This window comes from Mus caroli, chromosome 4, assembly GCF_900094665.2.
Source record: "Mus caroli chromosome 4, CAROLI_EIJ_v1.1, whole genome shotgun sequence".
NCBI classification, from domain to species: domain Eukaryota; kingdom Metazoa; phylum Chordata; class Mammalia; order Rodentia; family Muridae; genus Mus; species Mus caroli.
Window position 1 is genome coordinate 130,228,388 of NC_034573.1, and position 17,882 is coordinate 130,246,269.

Sequence of the window (17,882 nt, forward strand, 5' to 3'; positions counted from 1 at the left end):
GTGTGAGCCCCAGCAATAGCGACTGGCCCTCAGCCCTGGGAGTCATCGCAGACCTCAGCAGGCTAGGTCGCACGGTGACCTCATTGCTCTGATCAGTCCCCCACCCCGCATGCCGGTTGGTCAGAAATGAAGCTGAGCATTGGGCTATGAACCGGTCTATGGACCACGGGCAAGGGATCTGGGAAACCGGAGGGCAGAGTCCCAGCCTGACCCTACCATGGATCAACCTTTGCAGACACTCCAACCCCCTGAGTCTCAATTCCTTTGCCAGTGAAAGGGTGAGTGGGCTGGGGAGACGGTCAGTAGGTAAATTGCTCACTGTGCAAGCATGAGGGGCTGATTCAAATCTTCAGCACCCCTGTGAATGCTGTGATAGTGAGTACCTGTAACCCCGGTGACAGCAGGTATAGACAGACAGACCTTAGGGGCTCAATGGCCATCTGGTCTAGCCATAAGCGGGGTGGAGATGAGATTTAAGGCTAGATCTAGATTTATGGCGTGGCTCCATCTATGGAGCATTTGCCTAGCATGCAAGAGTTCCTGGGTTCTATCCCCAGCATGGAATGAATCAGGTATAGTGCACACACCCGTAGTCCAGCCCTCAGAAATGGAGTCAGGAGCATCAGAAGTTCAAGGTCACCTCTTAGCTCCACAGCAAGTTCCAGGCCGGGACTGGACCAGGTGAGACCTGTCCACTGAGTGGAACGGGAGTCTTTGGAAAAGGCTAAGCAAAGGCTTTGGACTTAACAGTTGGTGATACGGGCAGATCCACACCAGCAGACATTGCTTTCTCATTCGATGGGGAGGCTCTGCTCAAAGGCAGCCTCCTCTGAGACGCCCTTCCCGACCACTCTGGCTATGATAGTCCCTCTGAGTGTCACCGAAGCCTGTCCTGTTTCCCTGGGTGTCTGTATGCCCATCTGAATCAGTGTCAGCTACAGATCCGGTTGTGACCTGTCACCACAGGTCCTTCGGTCGGTCGTAAGCTGTGAGCCAGGGTCTGGGTTACGGCATTCACCACTAACCCTGCAGCAGCATCCGGCACAGACTAAGAGTTCAGAACACACAGGCTCAAAGAATGAATGGCAAGGGGACTGGAGAGATGGCTCAGAGTCTGAGAGCCCTGGCTGCTCTTCCAGAGGACCCAGGTTTGATTCTCAGGACCCACAGGTGGCTCACAACCGTCTATAACTCCAGTCCCAAGGGATCCAAACAAGGCACAAACATGAACAGACATTTCATGCAGACAAATACTAATATACATAAAAAATTTTAATATTTTCATGAATGAATGAGAGGAAGAGGCAGAAAGAAACTAATATCAGCCCCAGAAATTCTGCCTACTAAAAAGCCTTCCTTTCTTATACACCAGACCAAACAGCCATTCAATGTGACACATGTGTGTGTGTGTGTGTGTGTGTGTGTGTGTGTGTGTATGCCCCTGTATCAGGAAGCACCAAGGTGTGTTGGTTAACACCGAGTGCAACTTACCAGCCTCTAGAATCACCATGGAGACAAATCTCTGGGCACATCTGTGAGGGAGTTTCTAGCCTGGGTTAACTGAGGAGGGAAGACCCACCCTGAACATGGGCAGCACCATCCCCTAGGCTGGGGTCCTAGGCTGAACTCAGCTCACTGTCAGTGAGCTCCTCCACACCTTCCTTTCCTTCCATGGTGGAATGCACCCCTCAACCTATGATCCCCCCAAAAACAAAAACAAAAAACCTGGCCAGCATTCACAGTAATAAAATGTGGATAAAGTGCTCATCGCCATAGAGGTGACACTGAGGGACTGGGAAGCAAAACTAGGTCCTGACTGACATGAGGCAGGACCCACACGGGGACTTGGGGCTTCTAGGCTCCAATAACCAAGTTCTTCACACTAAATCTGCAAGAACACAAGGCCACACCCCTTCCAACATGGCCACACACCCCTCAATATGGCCACACCTACAGGGACACACTCCAACGAGACCGCGCCTGCTCTAACAAGGCCACACCTACTTCAATAAGGCCACGCCTACTTCGATAAGGCCAAGCCTACTCTAACAAGGCCACTCTGAGAGTCCCCAGTGTGCTGTCATAGACCAATGCTAGCTCTGTCCGAAGATGCCAACCTTCAGGGAGCCTACAGCTCTGGGGTCATGAAGAGGTCATCAACTGTTGGGACAACAGCCTCCCTAAGTCCCACACTCCTCCTTGGTGGAAAACAGGAAGGCACACTTCTTTTGGATGTGTGAACGGCACTCCACCCAGCCTCCAGAGCCAGTCCGTAACAACTCCACAGAACCCCATTGCTCCCTATTTGAAAATACCAGTGGCGTCCTGGTCAGCTTGGAGTAAGGCCTAGACTCTTCTAGAAGAGCCACAAGGACCACCCTCCCTCCCAGCCACATCTCCTGGTCACCAGGCTCCACAATTGTCAGCAGTTGCAGCACGCAGCTCTTGAAGTCCCTTTACGGGGAATGCTGCCCTGCTACCCCAGCCGTTCTGCAGCGGGCTCCTCTCCTAACCACTCCTCCATTCTTCCTTCTCAACAGAGTTCCAACCCACCAGAACTGTCACATCCCTCATTACTGCAAGTGTCTCCAGGTTGGGGCGACTCAATTTTATGTCCATCCACTTTGCAATGGTGGGAAAGCCGGAGACTAGCCTTGGATTCTGAGCGTTGATCTTCCCTGGACTGGCACTAGGTGGCGCCATCTCTCAGGATGCTGGACAGCCAGCCCCAGGTCACCCACCTCAGCACACCGGGCATTTCTGGAGGTTGCCTCTTTGGATCTTGTCACATTTCCCAACCCCCACCTGTGTATGGTTTCCACGTGTGCATGTATGCACGTGTGTCCATGCATTCAAACTTGGTTTGTCCTCATTACTAAAGAAGGCACCCGGGATATTGGGCATGCCTGGGCAAGCATTACAGCCGAGCTCTATCCCAGCTATTTATATACATGGCCTACACACACTTGATTAAGCACACACTTCGATCCTGGGCTAATGGAAATGACCCAGGCGTGCTAAAGGTCGGCTGGGCTAAGCTGTGCTGTGTGGGAGGTTAGGGGTTAAATGTGGTTTTCCCTTCAGATGAGCCTATGAGGCATAAGGTATTATAACTGAAGGAACAGGGTTGGCTCTGCTCCTCCACGGGCTTCTCCATTCCAGTGTGCATGCAATGTGGAAGCAGGAGGCTCTCTACCATGCCACTGGTCCGTGGGGGCCAAAACTATCTATCCACGTGTTTTCTATGCAACCACTTACAACAGTAGCAGCTTTTACGAAAGGCCAAAGAGAAAGGCTGGCCTGTGTAAGAATGAACCACTCCTGAGAGAGGCCCAGCCCAAACGCCAGCTGAGCCACAGAGACTGGAGTGGTCACATGGGTGACCGACCACACTGGAGAAGCTGTAGGCTCCCTATAATGCACAAAGGCTGGCCGGGGACCCTGATGGCTCCCATCCTTGTCTGAAGCCCTCAGCAGTAACAGCATTTCCTAATGGGCCCCAGAAGTGGCCCTTCACACTCTGGGCCCTGGAAACTGTCCCATAAAACCTATATCCCTGTCACGGAAAAGAGGGGAAAAAGCCAGCATGTGAGCTAAACACGACTTCCGCACATACATACGAGTCGCCCCATCGGGGAACCGCAGTAAAGAAAGTAAGTCACTGGGCCGGATGTACATTACGCTCAGGCCACGGTGGGAAAAGGCCTGCCCTGCTGCCTCTCAGTTAAGGCCCAGCGGTAAATAAACACGACCCAATTTAAGATACTATCCCTGCCCAGGGAACACTCACAGCCAAAGCCGCCATGCCAGGCAGGAGACCTGTGACACTCACCCACCTGACAGCCAGATAGGTGAACGCACAGCACCCACCCCACAGCTCCCCGCAGCTCCTCCCTCTGTCCCCCTGCACGCCCCCAGCCTATCAGACCCTGGCATTTCATCACCATATATATTTTTAACGATCTGACCTTCTCCCTCCAGATGGTGCCTTTCTTGGGTGCAACTGGGATTGCTAAATGAAAATGGAGTTGTGGGCTCCCCATCTGCTGCTGCCATTGTCCCTGTCACAAAACCAGAGCGGCTGAGACCCGATGAGGAGGCTGTGGCCACTGAACATGGAAAGCCCACTGGGGGTAGGTGACATTCAGGTGACGCACCAACGGCACAGCGGTGATTTCAACTGACACTAAGCGGAGGCTTATTTAGGGTCGTGTTTGTCAACGCTCATGGTGCTCAAGAGCCATTGCGGCACAGGAGGGAGCTCTAGGGATGGAAGCCTTCCCCCTCTCCCACCCCCTCCCCCTCCCCCCTTCCCCCAGCCTAGGAAGCATTTCCTCAAACCTACTAGAAGCCCCCTAGGCACCACCTACCCCAGCCTTCAACACACTGTGTGACACTGAGCCTGTTGCCCCATCTAGAAATCAGGACACAAATTCCAGTCATTTGGAGTTGTTGGGGAGCCTAGAAAGACCATCAATGAGGTCTTAACAATATGAGGAGAGGCTGAGCCACTTCTAGCCCTGCTGTGTGCTCGGCCTCCAGGGTGAGGTCTTCACCATCACAGACCTCTGTTCTCAAAATTCCCACATCCGCGGCCATCTTCAGGGCTTCCTCATCAGCCAGCCTGATGCAGGGAGACGCTACCAGTCACAGCCAGTCAGGGAGATGCCACCAGTCACAGGCAGTCACCAGGCCAAGCATCCTTTCCCTAAGCGCCCCCCCCAAGACGCTCAATGCTATCCACGGAAGCCAGCTGAAGGCCACAGCTTCCCAGTTGGAGTGTAGGGCCTCGTACCCCTTCCCAGAGAAGAGGGCCACCATATTCAGGGAAAGCTCAGGGCAGTGGTTCTCAACCTGTGGGCCTCAACCCCTTTGAGGAGCGAATGACCTTTCCACAGGGGTCAGCTAAGACCAACGGAAAACAAGGTATTTACATTACGATTCATAACTGTGGCAAAAGTATAGTTATGGAGAGACAGCTGAAATGATTTGATGGTTAGGGGCCACCGCAAACCCGAGGAACTGCACTGAAGGGTCATGGTACCGGGAAGGTTGGGGTTCTCCTCAGTTCTGCAACACCCCAGTTCTCGAGACTCTCCTGACCCTCCCATCCCCAGGCCCCGGAGAACCCTTGGCTTGGGGGGTCCTAGCACTGGGGAGGTCTGCAGAGTTCGTGAGATTTAGACCTAGCACACAGTCAGGCTTCCCAGGGCGAAGGTTGCAGGCATCCGGACTGAGTAGACATGAAGACAGAGGGCTGAAGGCTACACCAGAGAGGAGACACGGGGAGACCCATAGGTTGTGTGCAGCCTCCTGCCTGAAGCCCCTGAGGCTCCTCCTAGTGTGGATGTGACAAGGGCCTGCCATACCCAGGCCTTCTCTGGAGAGCAGTCAGAGGGAAAGGTTCTGGGGCCTGGGGATAGGAGGGTCGGGGAGCAGAGTCTTAAGAACTGGGGTGGGGGGTGGCAGCAGAACTCTGAGAGCCCCGACCTTTCCTTCCTTCTCTGTGTGTACCCATAACCAAGCCTCTATGTATAGAGGCTAGCAGCTGTGATGGGTGGGGAAGAGTCTGGCCCAGCTCTGCACTGCCATGGGAGGCTGAAACTCCCGGGTGCAGGGCTGCCCTCCACACCCAACGCCCCAGTTCCCTGCACTCCCTGTGGCCTGAAGCACCTGCATTGTCCCTATTCTCTGATTTCCCCCAGAGCTGGGTGCTAACAGCTGGCAGGACAAAGCGGCCTAGAAGCCTTGGAACTATGGACCAGTGTCTTCTAGCTCCAGGTTACATGGTATAAGGCCTGCCCCAGGCACCTGCTGAACCTTCCAGTGCACCTGAGACCGTACTGCAATAAGCAAGGGCCCTTAGAGATCCAGTCTGGTCACAGATGGGGAAACTGGGGCTCAGGAAGGAGGTCTGCCTTTCCCAGGATCACAGGGCAATGCCAGTGTTTAGAAGGGATCCCCTTCTAGGCCAAAGCTTTCCTGTCCCTCACTCAGTCTTTGGGGGACTGCCATCATGACTCACTGATGCAGAAGGAAATTTAATCCGATAAAGGACTGGCACATCTTTAGCATGGTCTTGCTCCTTGCACATCACACACACATATACTCACACATACACACACACATGCTTGTGCACACACACTTACACATACACACAAACACACATATATGTGCATGCACACACATACATATACTCACACTTAGACACACTCACATACATACAAACACACACATGCTCGTGCACACACATATAAAAACACACATATATATGCGTGTACACACATATGTATACATATATACAATATGCATACACATACACACATACATACATACATGCACACATACATATCCACACACACATACACACGTATGCACACACATACATATATACAAATACATACACACATAGAACATACATGCACACATATGCATACACATACATACATGCACACATACATATCCACACACATATATACAAATACACACATAACACTTACATGCACACACATATGCATACACATACATGTGCACACATATGTGCACACATACACACACACACACACACACACACGACACTGCAGATGAGAAACAAAAGCAGCCAAATGAAAAGCACAAGTTATTCAAGCCCCAGGGGACCTAGCATTCAAATATAATTTCAAACAACACTCCTATTAAGGTTGCTGAAGTGACTCTGCGTGGAGATAAGACAGTCCACGGGCCCAGCAGAACCAGCCCAGCTCCACAGACCGTCCAGGTTCTACTAGGACACTGCCTGAAAACCCAGCCTGTGATCCAGGTACCTGGGAAGCTGATGTGGAAGGGTGGTGAGTTCAAAGCCTGCCTGGGTGACAAAGTAAATTCAGCTCAGGGAGCGGGGGGGCGCCCCCCCCTCCCCAGCCTCAAAACAGAAAGAAAAGGAGAACTGAGAGTGTTAGTCAGGCAAGAGCCTTGCCGAGCATGTGTGAAGCCCTAGCTCCATCCAGACGGTAGAAGGGAAGGAAGAGGGGGACGAGGAGGAAGGAAGAAGGAAACAAAAAGGAAGGAAGGAAGGAAGGAAGGGAGGGAGGGAGGGAGGGAGGGAGGGAGGGAAGAGTGGGGGAGGTAGCAGGGAAGGGAACGAGGGGTACGGGGGAGGGGCAGGAGGGCAGGGGTAAGGAGGCAGGGGTGCGGGGAGGCAGAGAGGGGCTTACAATGGGTTTAGGCATTGGCCCACCTTGTCTACATAGTTGGGAAGGCAGCATGTGCCTGCCCCCAAGGCCCAGCAGGCGGCACCACCTTAGCCTTCCAAGGGCCAGAATCTCCAAGTCTTATCTTAAAGCCTTCTCTCCACCCTCTGAGGAGCTCAGGTCTGGCAACACCAGCCCTAAACCCACTTCACCCCCTACACAGTCCAGCACTCCACTTAATGTCCGTGTGTCCATCCCAAATTCAAGTTCCTCGAGAGCAGAGAGCCTTCTGAGTTTTGTCAGGGCCCTTTATGCCTAAAATTACCAGGGGATGGGGGAAGCAGAGGCAGGTGGATCTCTGTGAGTTCAAGGCCAGCCTGGTCTACATAGTGAGTTCCAGGACAGCCAGGGCTAAATAGGGAAAGGAGCAAACAAAGCTGGAAACGGTCACCTACGCCTTCCATGGCATGCAAGTGGTACACAGACATTTGTGCAGACAAACACACACGTGGTCTTGGCTTTTAAAGTAGATGGTGTCCGGGGAACACCTGAGGCTGGCCTCTGGCCTCTAAATGAGTACGCACACATACACACACACACATGCCGTCACACATGCAGTCACACATGCATACACATGCTCACACATGCACAGACACACACATGTACACACACATGCATACATGCTCTCACACACATACACACACATACATGCACTCATATATGCATATACACACTCTTATTCACATACACACACACTCACACATGCATGCACTCACACATGCATACACACATACACACACACACATGCATTCACACATGCATACACACCCTCTCATGCACATACACACACACTCACACATGCATGCAATGCTCACACACGCACAGACACATACACACACGTACACACACATGCATACATGTTCACACACACTCACACACATGCATGTACATGCTCACACACACACACACATGCACTCACACATGCACACACACTCTCTCACACACATACACGCATGCATGCTTGTGCACACGCACATGCCTGCACACACACATACATATACACACTGCTATATGAGACAAATGAAAAGGGTTTTTAATGAGTGAAAGCCAGCTGACAAAGGCCTGACTCCTCATTCAGGAATGTTTTTTAAACCTATTGGAGGAGCTGGAGAGGTGGCTCAGTGGTTAAGAGCACCAGCTGCTTGTCCAGAGGACCCACATTCAATTCCCAGCACCCCACATGGTGGCTCACAACCATCTGTAGCTCCAGTTCCAGAAGATCTGATGCCCTCTTCTGGCCTCTGAGGGTACTGTATGCATGTGGAGCAGATACACATGCAGACAAAACACCCATATATAAAATAAAAATTAAAAAATAACTCATCCTTCTATAGAAAGATCACACACACAGTCAAGGTAAACAAAGATGCTCCCAGTGTCAGCTAGACCTCTACCATACAGTCCCGACTGTCCAGGATGCTAGCCATAAAACAAACAGATAAAATCATTACAACCCAATGCATGTTAATCTGGCGGGGTTGGGACAGAGGCAAGTGAGGTGGCGGAGGCCCTGAAGCACAATGCCCAGTGTCTGAATCCTACATCTTACCCTAACTGCTGTGCGATTTCATAAAAGTTACCGCACCTCTCTGGGCCCGAGTCCACAATGATTTTTTTTTTTAAGTTCTCAAAAGACCTACCTCAGGGAGCTTATGAACAAAGATGTACCTGGGATTTTGCAAGCATCCAGCCTGGTATTTATTTTACCGTACTGAGATGTGTATCAGTGGTGATTAGGTACCACCAGCGTGTATTCCCACAGATGGTTAGCAGGCAGGTAGGAATCACCTCCCCCTGGCAGCTAATTCAGTTTGTGTCAAATCCCAATAACTCAGCAACAAGAAAGCCAAGGCTTAGAGAGGGAGGGAGTGGTCTGAGGTTGAGAACTGGGAGTTTCTGCATGGTACCACCTCCCTCCCACGGGGGGGGGGGGGGGGGGGGGGGGACGGACGCACCCTGCTCTCTGACCACCGAGAGCTCATACCCCCAGCCTCTCTCTTTCACATGGCTCTTGCAGGAGCCCTGCTCTGGCTCTGCCCCCAGCCTCTGTCCTGCCCCGCCCTCACTCTGCCCCCAGCCTGTACTCACTTAGTCCAATCTTTGCCAAGTGTAATCTGTTGACCCAGGAAATCTTGCTCAGGGGGTTCGGGGTGATGAAGACCACCATGAAACTGATGGGCCGGCCAGACCTGTGGACAGAGAGACAAGGCAGGACCCGTGAGTGCCTGGCATAGCAGCTGAGCTCCACAGAAGGCCTTGGAAGGGGCCTGTGGCCTGGCAAACTCCACCCCCTTGGGGAGACCTCCCTCCACCCTCTGTGATGGGCAGGGGGCACCTGGGCCGAGAAGCTAAGCCATTCTTGGCAGCCCAGTCCCAGCACCCCCAACACCCCTGGCTTTATGCCCAGCTAAGCTCCTGGCACCACCAGCTGCCAGTGTTTCACTGGCCTCCAGAGCTAGGGGAAAGGACTCCATACTGTCTCTCCCCAACGGCTGGTGGGCACTCACTCGGAAAATGACTGCAGAGTGGACACACATGCAGGAAAAGAGGAAGGAGGGAGGGCAGAAAGGAAAGAAAGTGGGAGGAAGGAATGATGAGAAAGAGGGAGGGACGGAGGGAGGACGGAAGGGTAGGGGTGGGAAGGATGGAGGGAGGGAGGAATAGAGAAGACTGGAGGTCACCTCAGAGCAGCAGGACCCCTTTAGAGTCCTGTGAGTAAGCCCACCCCCCGGAAGTGGGCAGGGCAGTGGCTCTCAGTCTCTAGGTGCCCAGGAGAATAAGGCACAAAAGAGGAGGCAGCAGAGGAAGGGGCAGCAAAGGAGGGGCACCTTCGTAAGCTCAAGCTACAGACGCCCACATTCAAACATCAGGGTCCTGCTCTCTTCTTGAACCTCTTTCCCGACCTCAGAGGCCCACGCTCTGAGGAGCCAAGCAGCGAGCAAGCATTTCCCTGACTCCCACGGCTCAGACCCCACCTCCTGCAGAGAAGCTCACAAGCAAAGCTCAGGGGTCCTGAGCCTGGCCCCACTTTCTTGTTTGTAAAGTGAGGATACTCAAGTCCTACAAAGCTCTGAGAGGGCCTTTCCCTGTTAGTCTGCCTGCCTGCCTGCAGAGTGGGCCACTCACTGCCTCAAGACCAGGGAGGGGCCCCACAGCTCGTGTGGCGAATCTTGTGAGCAGAGGACCTGAAAGGGGCGGCTGGGTTTATCTATGAAGATCTGGGATGTCACAGGCTGAGGTGAGGGAAGTGGGTATGACATGGTAGGCCCGGTGAGTCTGCCAACAAAAACCAAGCTAACCCAGGATGTCAGCAAGATGACCGACCCTTCAATCCCAGCTCATTCCTAAGTACCTACTTAGTGCTAGGTGCCATCCTGGGCATGGCCCATAGTAGATGTGCACCGTCTCTCTCTTATCACAGCAGTTACAGCAAGCAGGAGGAGGTCCCAGGCTCTCTCTCTCTCTCTCTCTCTGACTCCCCCCACAATGGGGCAGCCCCTCCCTCCCACACCCCCTCCTCACTTGTCTGGCTTCCCGGGCAGCAGCAGCCTCAGGCGGCACTTGTTGGCTGAGTGAATCTCCTCCTCCTTCACCCGCATCAGTCTCTGCAGGGCCAGGCACCAGTCTTGGGCCACAGTCATGTTCAGATTCTAGTGTTGGGGAGAGAAGGGGTCACCACAGTCTCCTGGCTCCCGAGGAAAAAAACCACAGGAAACCTAACATAGTCACGGCACCGGGGCACATGGGATAAAGCCTTCAACAAGGCATTAGTCACACGGGAGGCAATCCCGTCAATATACAGGACCTCCCAAGCCTAGATGAGAGCCACCCCACTGCTGCTTCCTCTCAGAGAGACACCTGAGAGGATGCTCTGAAGCCGGGACAGAGGCCAGGGAGGAACTGTAGGACCTCCAACTAGTGCACAAAGACAGATGTAATGTTTTGTACATGCTTTGGCCCAGGGAGTGGTACTATGAGGGGTACGGCCTTGTTGGAGTGGGTGTGGCCTTGTTAGAGTGGGTGTGGCCCTATTGGAGTGGGTGTGGCCTTGTTAGAGTAGGTGTGTCACTGTGGGTGTGGGCTTTAAGACCCTTGTCAAAGGAAGTAGGACTCTCAGCTCCTCCTGCACCCATGCCTGCCTGGAGGCTGCCATATTCCTGCCTTGATGATAACGGACTGAACCTCTGAACCTGTAAGCCAGCCCCAATTAAATGTCCTTCTAAGAGCTGCCTTGGTCCTGGTGTCTGCTCACAGCAGTAAAACCCTAAGATACCAGACATATGCAAAGCTTTCTGAGAGGGTCGGTGGTCCCAGCCTTTACAACTGCTCCCTGCTCAGAGCCAGGGCACAAAGGGGCACCATGCAGGGGCAGCTCCCTCACCACCCCAGGAGTCACACCTACCTGGTAAGTGCCATGCAAGGTGCTAATGAGGAGGGTGATCTGCTCCACCACGGCCAGGTCCTTCTGCAGGTCCTGCAGCTCCTGGAAGAGGCGTGGGGGGCCCAGGTACACCTTGTCTGGTAGAGAAGACACAGGGATCAGCCTTGGGGCTGCGGAAGGCGTCCTGTCATCAGGAAGCTGACAGGGATAAATCAGCTGTGTCCACAGAGAAGAGCCAATGGAAATGCTGAAGAAAATGTGGGCCAGGGTTTGGGACGGAAGTCCCAGCAGAAGGAAGGTGTCACACCTGGGATGGTGCCATAGTCGGTCTGTACGGAGGTTCACAAGGACCATAAAACTAAATCAGCCACGCTCGGAGAACTGAGGAGCCTTCGACGGGCCAGAATGTGATGGGTATGGGCAAGCCAGAGAAGAGTATGAGGCTCCTAGCAGCCTGTGAACAGCACACTGTTCAGTGACTTATAGGGGGGCCTGCTATGCAGGGCAAGCAGGGTCCCTGCTCTTATGGGACTCAGGACCCAGAGGGTTGGGCAGACAGTGGGGGAGGGGAGTGAATTAACCAGATGGTAGAGAATGCTTGGGAGGAAGGTTCCAGAGCAACAGGCCAGTGGTGGGGAGTCCAAGGCAACGGGCCAGTGGTGGGCCAGGAGTGGGCAGGCCTAGAGCTCAGATGTTGATACAAATACAGGGGACACGGGGGACAGGGAGAGACAGAGTGAGGGGACAGGCAAGATGGCACAGAGAAAAGTCCTTGGATGCCACCTTGGGAACAGGGTGGTGCCCGCTAGGCCAGGGTTTCTCAGGCTGGCTAAGGGAGCCAAGGCCTGTTTCTGGATTTTCACTGTGTGAAATTCCACACCTGTGTGACTTTAGTGCCACATTCTTCCTCGTGGAGTCAGAGGTTTTGAGGATTTAGGAGCTGACTGAAGCTGTGTCACGGTCAACGGGAATCAGTACAAGGGTACACGGGATGGTAAAGTCGCACTCACTAACAGAAAATGCTCAAGGAATGGACGTTGATGGGAAAATGGGGTTCCACAGAAGGCGCCCTATAGGATTTGGGGGGGGAGCCACTCATAGGAAAGCACACAGTGTCTATAGTGTGAGCAGTTCAGGCTCAGTGAAACAAAACAACTGTCACCATACATTCGTACCGTGGACGGGAATATTATTTATTGTCCTGTAGTGTTATCCTTCTTTTCTTTTCTTTTCTTTTCTTTTCTCTTCTTTTCTTTTCTTTTCTTTTCTTTTTTGTTTTTATTTTGGTTTTTCGAGACAGGGTTTCTCTGTGTAGTCCTGGCTGTCCTGGAACTTACTCTGTAGATCAGGCTGGCCTCGAACTCAGAAATCCACCTGCCTCTGCCTCCCAAGTGCTGGGATTATAGGCATGTGCCATCACTGCCCAGCATGTAGTGTTATTTTTATCTAGTTTGTGTTTTGTTTGGATTTTACTCCCGCTCAAGGGCTAAAAGCACATGTGTTCATGGCAGGGAGCCGTCTCTGTGTCCTTATTTGCATAACAATGTGATTAAAAAATAATCTAAGGCCAACCAGGGATCTACAGAGCCTCTCGCCTTTCAAGGGGGTCAGGCTGCAGAGGGAGAGAGTCAGGGACACAGGGGTCCCCAGAGCAACAGTCTGGGAGTAGGCAGAAGAAGGATATGAACTTAGGCTGAAGGGACCTAAGAGGGACAAAGGGACTGGGGACGGCCCCTCTCTCTGGAAGGGGGCACAGTGGTACTGCCTCAGAGGGACTGAGCATCTGTCGCAACCATGCCTCAAAATTTCCAGGGTTTGGGGCCCAGTGAGGCAAGCGCCCAGGCAGGGCTGTGGGCAGAGCCGCGGTGGGGAGGGGAAGCGAAACTGGAGCTCTGGTCGCTAATGGCAGGTGCGGCGTGCAGGCGTGCAGTGCTCCGATCTGCCGGCCAGGCCTGCGGTTTTTGTCTCTGGGCACCAGACCCTGGCTAAAACGGAGGTTCTGGGAGGCCAGCCGTCAGCCATTGTCGTTAACACTGTCAAGTCTATGGGCTCTGGAATCGTCTGGGAGACACACTTCTGAGCTCCATGAGGAGCTGCCAGATTAGTGGGAACCGAAGTGAGAAGAACCTCTCGGAAGGAATGTGGGCCCTGGGCTGAACTAAAAGGGACCTGACCACTGCCATGCACCTCTCTTTGCTTTCTGACTTTGAAAGCAATGTGAGCAGCCACCTCACACGCCTCCTGTTGGGGCCTCCCAAACTAAGCTTTTCTTCCTTAACTTGCTTTTTTTAAGATATTTTATCACAACAATGAGAAAAGTAACAACAAGAAAACTCAGCCTGGACGGGGCTTTGGCCCAGGCTCAGCTCGGAAGATCGGCTTGGAGACAGTGACTAAGGATGCCCTCTACTCAAACAACGAGAAAGGGCCCAGACTGGGGAAGACCCTGCAGCTGAAGGCGCTACACTCCCGGGCCAGGACCCCAGGAGGCCAAGGAGCCACATCAAAGGGTGGGAGGGAAGGAGGAGGCAGGCAGATGTCCCCAAGATGGCCACGCAGGCCTGTACCCCAAGACATCAGACCACTCAGGTGGTGATGGCATCCTACAACATACATAGGCCACACGTGAAACGGACAGTTCTGGAGCAGGTGGAGGGGACTAGGGGGACAAAGAGAGGGAGGAGAGCAGCCAGAAGCTACTGCACTGGTCCACGTGCACAGGAGTGGAGACCATTTTGCAAGTAGAAGACAGACAGGGAGATGCTACCAGGCACGGTGCTCCTGTCATTAGGCAGAATCTAAGAGATTGGGTCAGGATGAGGAAACAGGGACCCAGGAAGAGACAGACAGACAGACAGACAGACCTGAGTTCCCTACCACCCCTGTAGGTCAGGGTGTAAGTTCCTCGCTGTACCAGGAGGCACACTAGGTACAGAGAGAAGACCTGTCCAAGAGTCCACAGGAGGCAGTTAATAGCCAAGTCACACTTGGCCTGTGTCCCTGTAAGGGCGTCTAATTCAGGTAGGGAATGTGTGCAGGGTGTGCGGCAGCCATGAGACCACAGGGACATGCATGTGCAAGGGAAGTCACAGCTCTACACTGAGCTACAACAGCAAGACTCTCTCGGCCCAGGCCCCACCAGCCTGTGGTCCCTGGCCCCCGTTCTACAACTCACGGGTGACAGACAGCAGCCAGCAGCCAGTGGTACTCACTCTGGGCCTGCCCTGCAGCGGTGGCCTTCTTGGCTCCAGCATGCTGGATGAGCAGATTGTCTTTGTCATAGGCGCCACCATCCTGACCCACCTCTACCACCTGCACCTGAGGCAGAGCTGTGTTCCACTTCACCACGTACTTGGGCCCCAGAGGTACCAGGCTGCTGATCTCTAGCTGGCCCCTGTGGGATAGAAGAAGAGCGCTGGAGAGCCTGCTGCAGCCCAGCCCAGAGGCAGCAAAGCTCCAGCACCCAGCACTAGCACCTTAGCCAGGCACCAGGCAGCACAAGCTAAGACCTTAGGCCCAAACCCAGCCAGGCCAGGCAGTGCAGGAAACCCACACCAAGGCATTACACCGGGGAGCCAGGCCCAGAATCAGAGTCACATGCCTGAGTCCCCAAGCCACAAGCTACCTACCTGTGGTTGGAGGGCCTGGAGAAGAGACAAAAGGGGTAAGTGTTACTGAGACTGTGCACTCCTGTGAGGCTGAGGACTCTGGGGGTGAGCCAATGGCCTGGGCAGCAGGCATGGAGGGAGGGACAGCTCCAGAGTGGAGACCCCGCCACCTAGGCCAGGTGTGACCAGATGGCAACTATCCAGAAGGCCTCGCTGGGACACAACCCGCCCTCCTCTCCGATTCTGACAGCAACCTCCCCAGCCACTCTGGGATCCAGAACAGAAACTCAGCAAAGTTAAGTGACTCAGCCACATTGACAAACCAGGGTCCCCAAACTTGAGCACTTACACCCATTCCTCTCATATGATCAACCCTGAACACTGTAAGGCCGAGAAGGGCGGTGGTGATGCTCCCACCCCTGCTGCTGGGTATCTGGATATAATGAAATATAAGACTCACAGTGCCAGGGACTGTGCCGGTGGCTCAGTGGAGAACGGAACTTGCCACCAAGCCTGCTGACCTGAGTTTGATCCCCAGGATACAAATAATGAGAGGAGTGAGAACTGACTCTAAAGATTGTGCTCTGACCTGTGCATACACATCTACACATGCACACATGCACACATACATGTACACACATGCACATACTCATACACACATGTGCATATGCAAATGCACACACACATACACAAACATGCACATACGTGCACACACACACACATGAAAACACACATGTGCACACACACACATATACACACACATATGCACATATACATACCTGCACATGTACACACACATGAGCACTTACACACACAGACAGACAGACACACACACACACACACACACACACACAGTGAGTACCCAAGCTGGGAGGTAGGAGAACGGGCCTCGGTTGACAGTCAGTGAACACTTCCTGTGAATTCCCCTGCTGAGTGAGGTCTGGGCCTGCTGAGTGAGGTCTGGGCCTTTAGTCCCGGCCCTGCTGAGTGAGGTCTGGGCCTTTGCAGAGCGTGAGTCCCGGCTCCCATGGCCTGGGGCAGGGCAGCCCCAGCTTGTTACATCACCCGAATAGTCAAAGGTCTCGACATTTGTGTGAATTCCTGTGCTAACCATATGTGAGGTCCCAGCAGCAGCCACAGGCCACCTTCCTCACAGCCCAGTTCCTTCTATCTCAGGCTAAGCCCACAGCCCAGAGCTTCAGCCTCCCATGGGCTGGCAACCATGCCCTACAGGGCAGAAACACACTCCTCTGGGTGGGCTCTGCTGGATACCAGCAGCCCTGAGACCCCAGAACCCCATGTGAGTGAAAAACACAGGGACCTGGGGTAGACACAAAGAAGAGCCTCTTCAGTTTCAAGGCTCTCAGGCTGAGGGATGAAGGGCAATCTGCAGCACACAGCCCTGGCCCGGGAGTGACAGTAAGTCTGGGGTCAGAGATGCCCCTGGCTAGGACAAAGCGGGGCGTGAGGGAAGTAGAGGAAGGTGAAGAGTCTGAGACCTAACAGGGTTATGGTGGTGCAGTGACGGAGGCTGGGGAGAGGGAACCAAACAGCAAAGGTCCCTGGAAGGGGACGTCCCACCCTGTGCCAGGCTCTTACTTGAAGTTGATGTTGGCGCAGACCAGCATGTCATTGAGCAGGAAGACCCTGCGCTCCTTGGACTTGATCAGCTGCCCTCGGTCTCCATACACCGTCTCCGTCAGTGTCTCACACAGAAGCAGCTGCCGCTGGCCAGAGGTCAACAGCTGGAGAAGGGAAGGAACAGAGAAGGTCAACACTAAGGGCGTGATCCGGGATGCTCCCCAGACAGTCAGGCCAGAGGTTCGGAACCTCTCCCACCTTGTAGAAAAGAAGATCCAGGATTGTGTATGGTAGGTAACATATATATGCCTACAGTAACTGCAGCACTCAGGGAGTGGGGGGTCGGGGGGGTACCATGAGGCTCAGGCCAGCCTGGACTACACAGGGACTACACTATCTCTAAAGTGGCAGAAGGCCCGGGCTACAGCTTAGCTGGTGGAGTGCTCACCCTTTATACACCAAACCCTGGGTTCCAGTCCCCTGTACCACATAAACCAAGTGTGGTAGCACACACCTGCGATCCCAGCACTTGGGAGGTGGAGGCAGGGGGATGGAGAGTTTAAGGTCATCCTCAGCTACACAGGGAATTTGAGGACAGCCTGGGCTAGAGATTCTGTATTCAAAACAAAACAAAGATGGTGGCTGGAAGAGGTAGAGGACCCCGAGTCAACATCTGTCACTAGATAATAAGGCACACTGGACAGGGAAGGCCAGAACACACACACTGGGTTCTCTGTTCCAGGGAGACGGAGGGGAGCCTGGGAAGCCACTCTTGCCAGAGCAGAACCCAGCAGCAGCCTCTTTCCCAGATGAGCTGGCTCCTGCCATCACACACACACATACCACACACGCACACACACACACGCACACATACATACACATACCACACACCACACACTCACTACACACATCACACCACACCACACACATACACACACACACACATACACCACACATACACAACATATAACACACACCACACATATACAACATATAACACACATACACACACACACCACACATAAACATATAACACACACACCACGCATACACACACACCACACACACACACCACACACACAT

General features: G+C 53.5%; 1 protein-coding gene across 10 annotated transcripts in view; it reads right to left on the reverse strand.

Annotated features, from left to right (window-relative positions):
* Nucleotides 1-17,882, reverse strand: part of Arhgef10l (Rho guanine nucleotide exchange factor 10 like) — a 151,786-nt gene that overhangs the window by 38,786 nt on the left and 95,118 nt on the right. For 5 of the 10 annotated variants that reach the window (XM_021159514.2, XM_029475993.1, XM_029475994.1 and 2 more), the window contains 6 exons: nt 16,818-16,963; nt 15,240-15,254; nt 14,823-15,004; nt 11,632-11,747; nt 10,752-10,879; nt 9,318-9,418 (listed from right to left, as the gene is read on the reverse strand). In XM_021159514.2, the coding sequence (XP_021015173.1) occupies nt 9,318-9,418; nt 10,752-10,879; nt 11,632-11,747; nt 14,823-15,004; nt 15,240-15,254; nt 16,818-16,963 (688 nt within the window). Of the gene's footprint in view, nt 1-9,317; nt 9,419-10,751; nt 10,880-11,631; nt 11,748-14,822; nt 15,011-15,239; nt 15,255-16,817; nt 16,964-17,882 lie in introns of all 10 variants that reach the window. The other 5 variants (XM_021159516.1, XM_021159513.1, XM_021159515.2 and 2 more) reach the window with 2 other exon arrangements.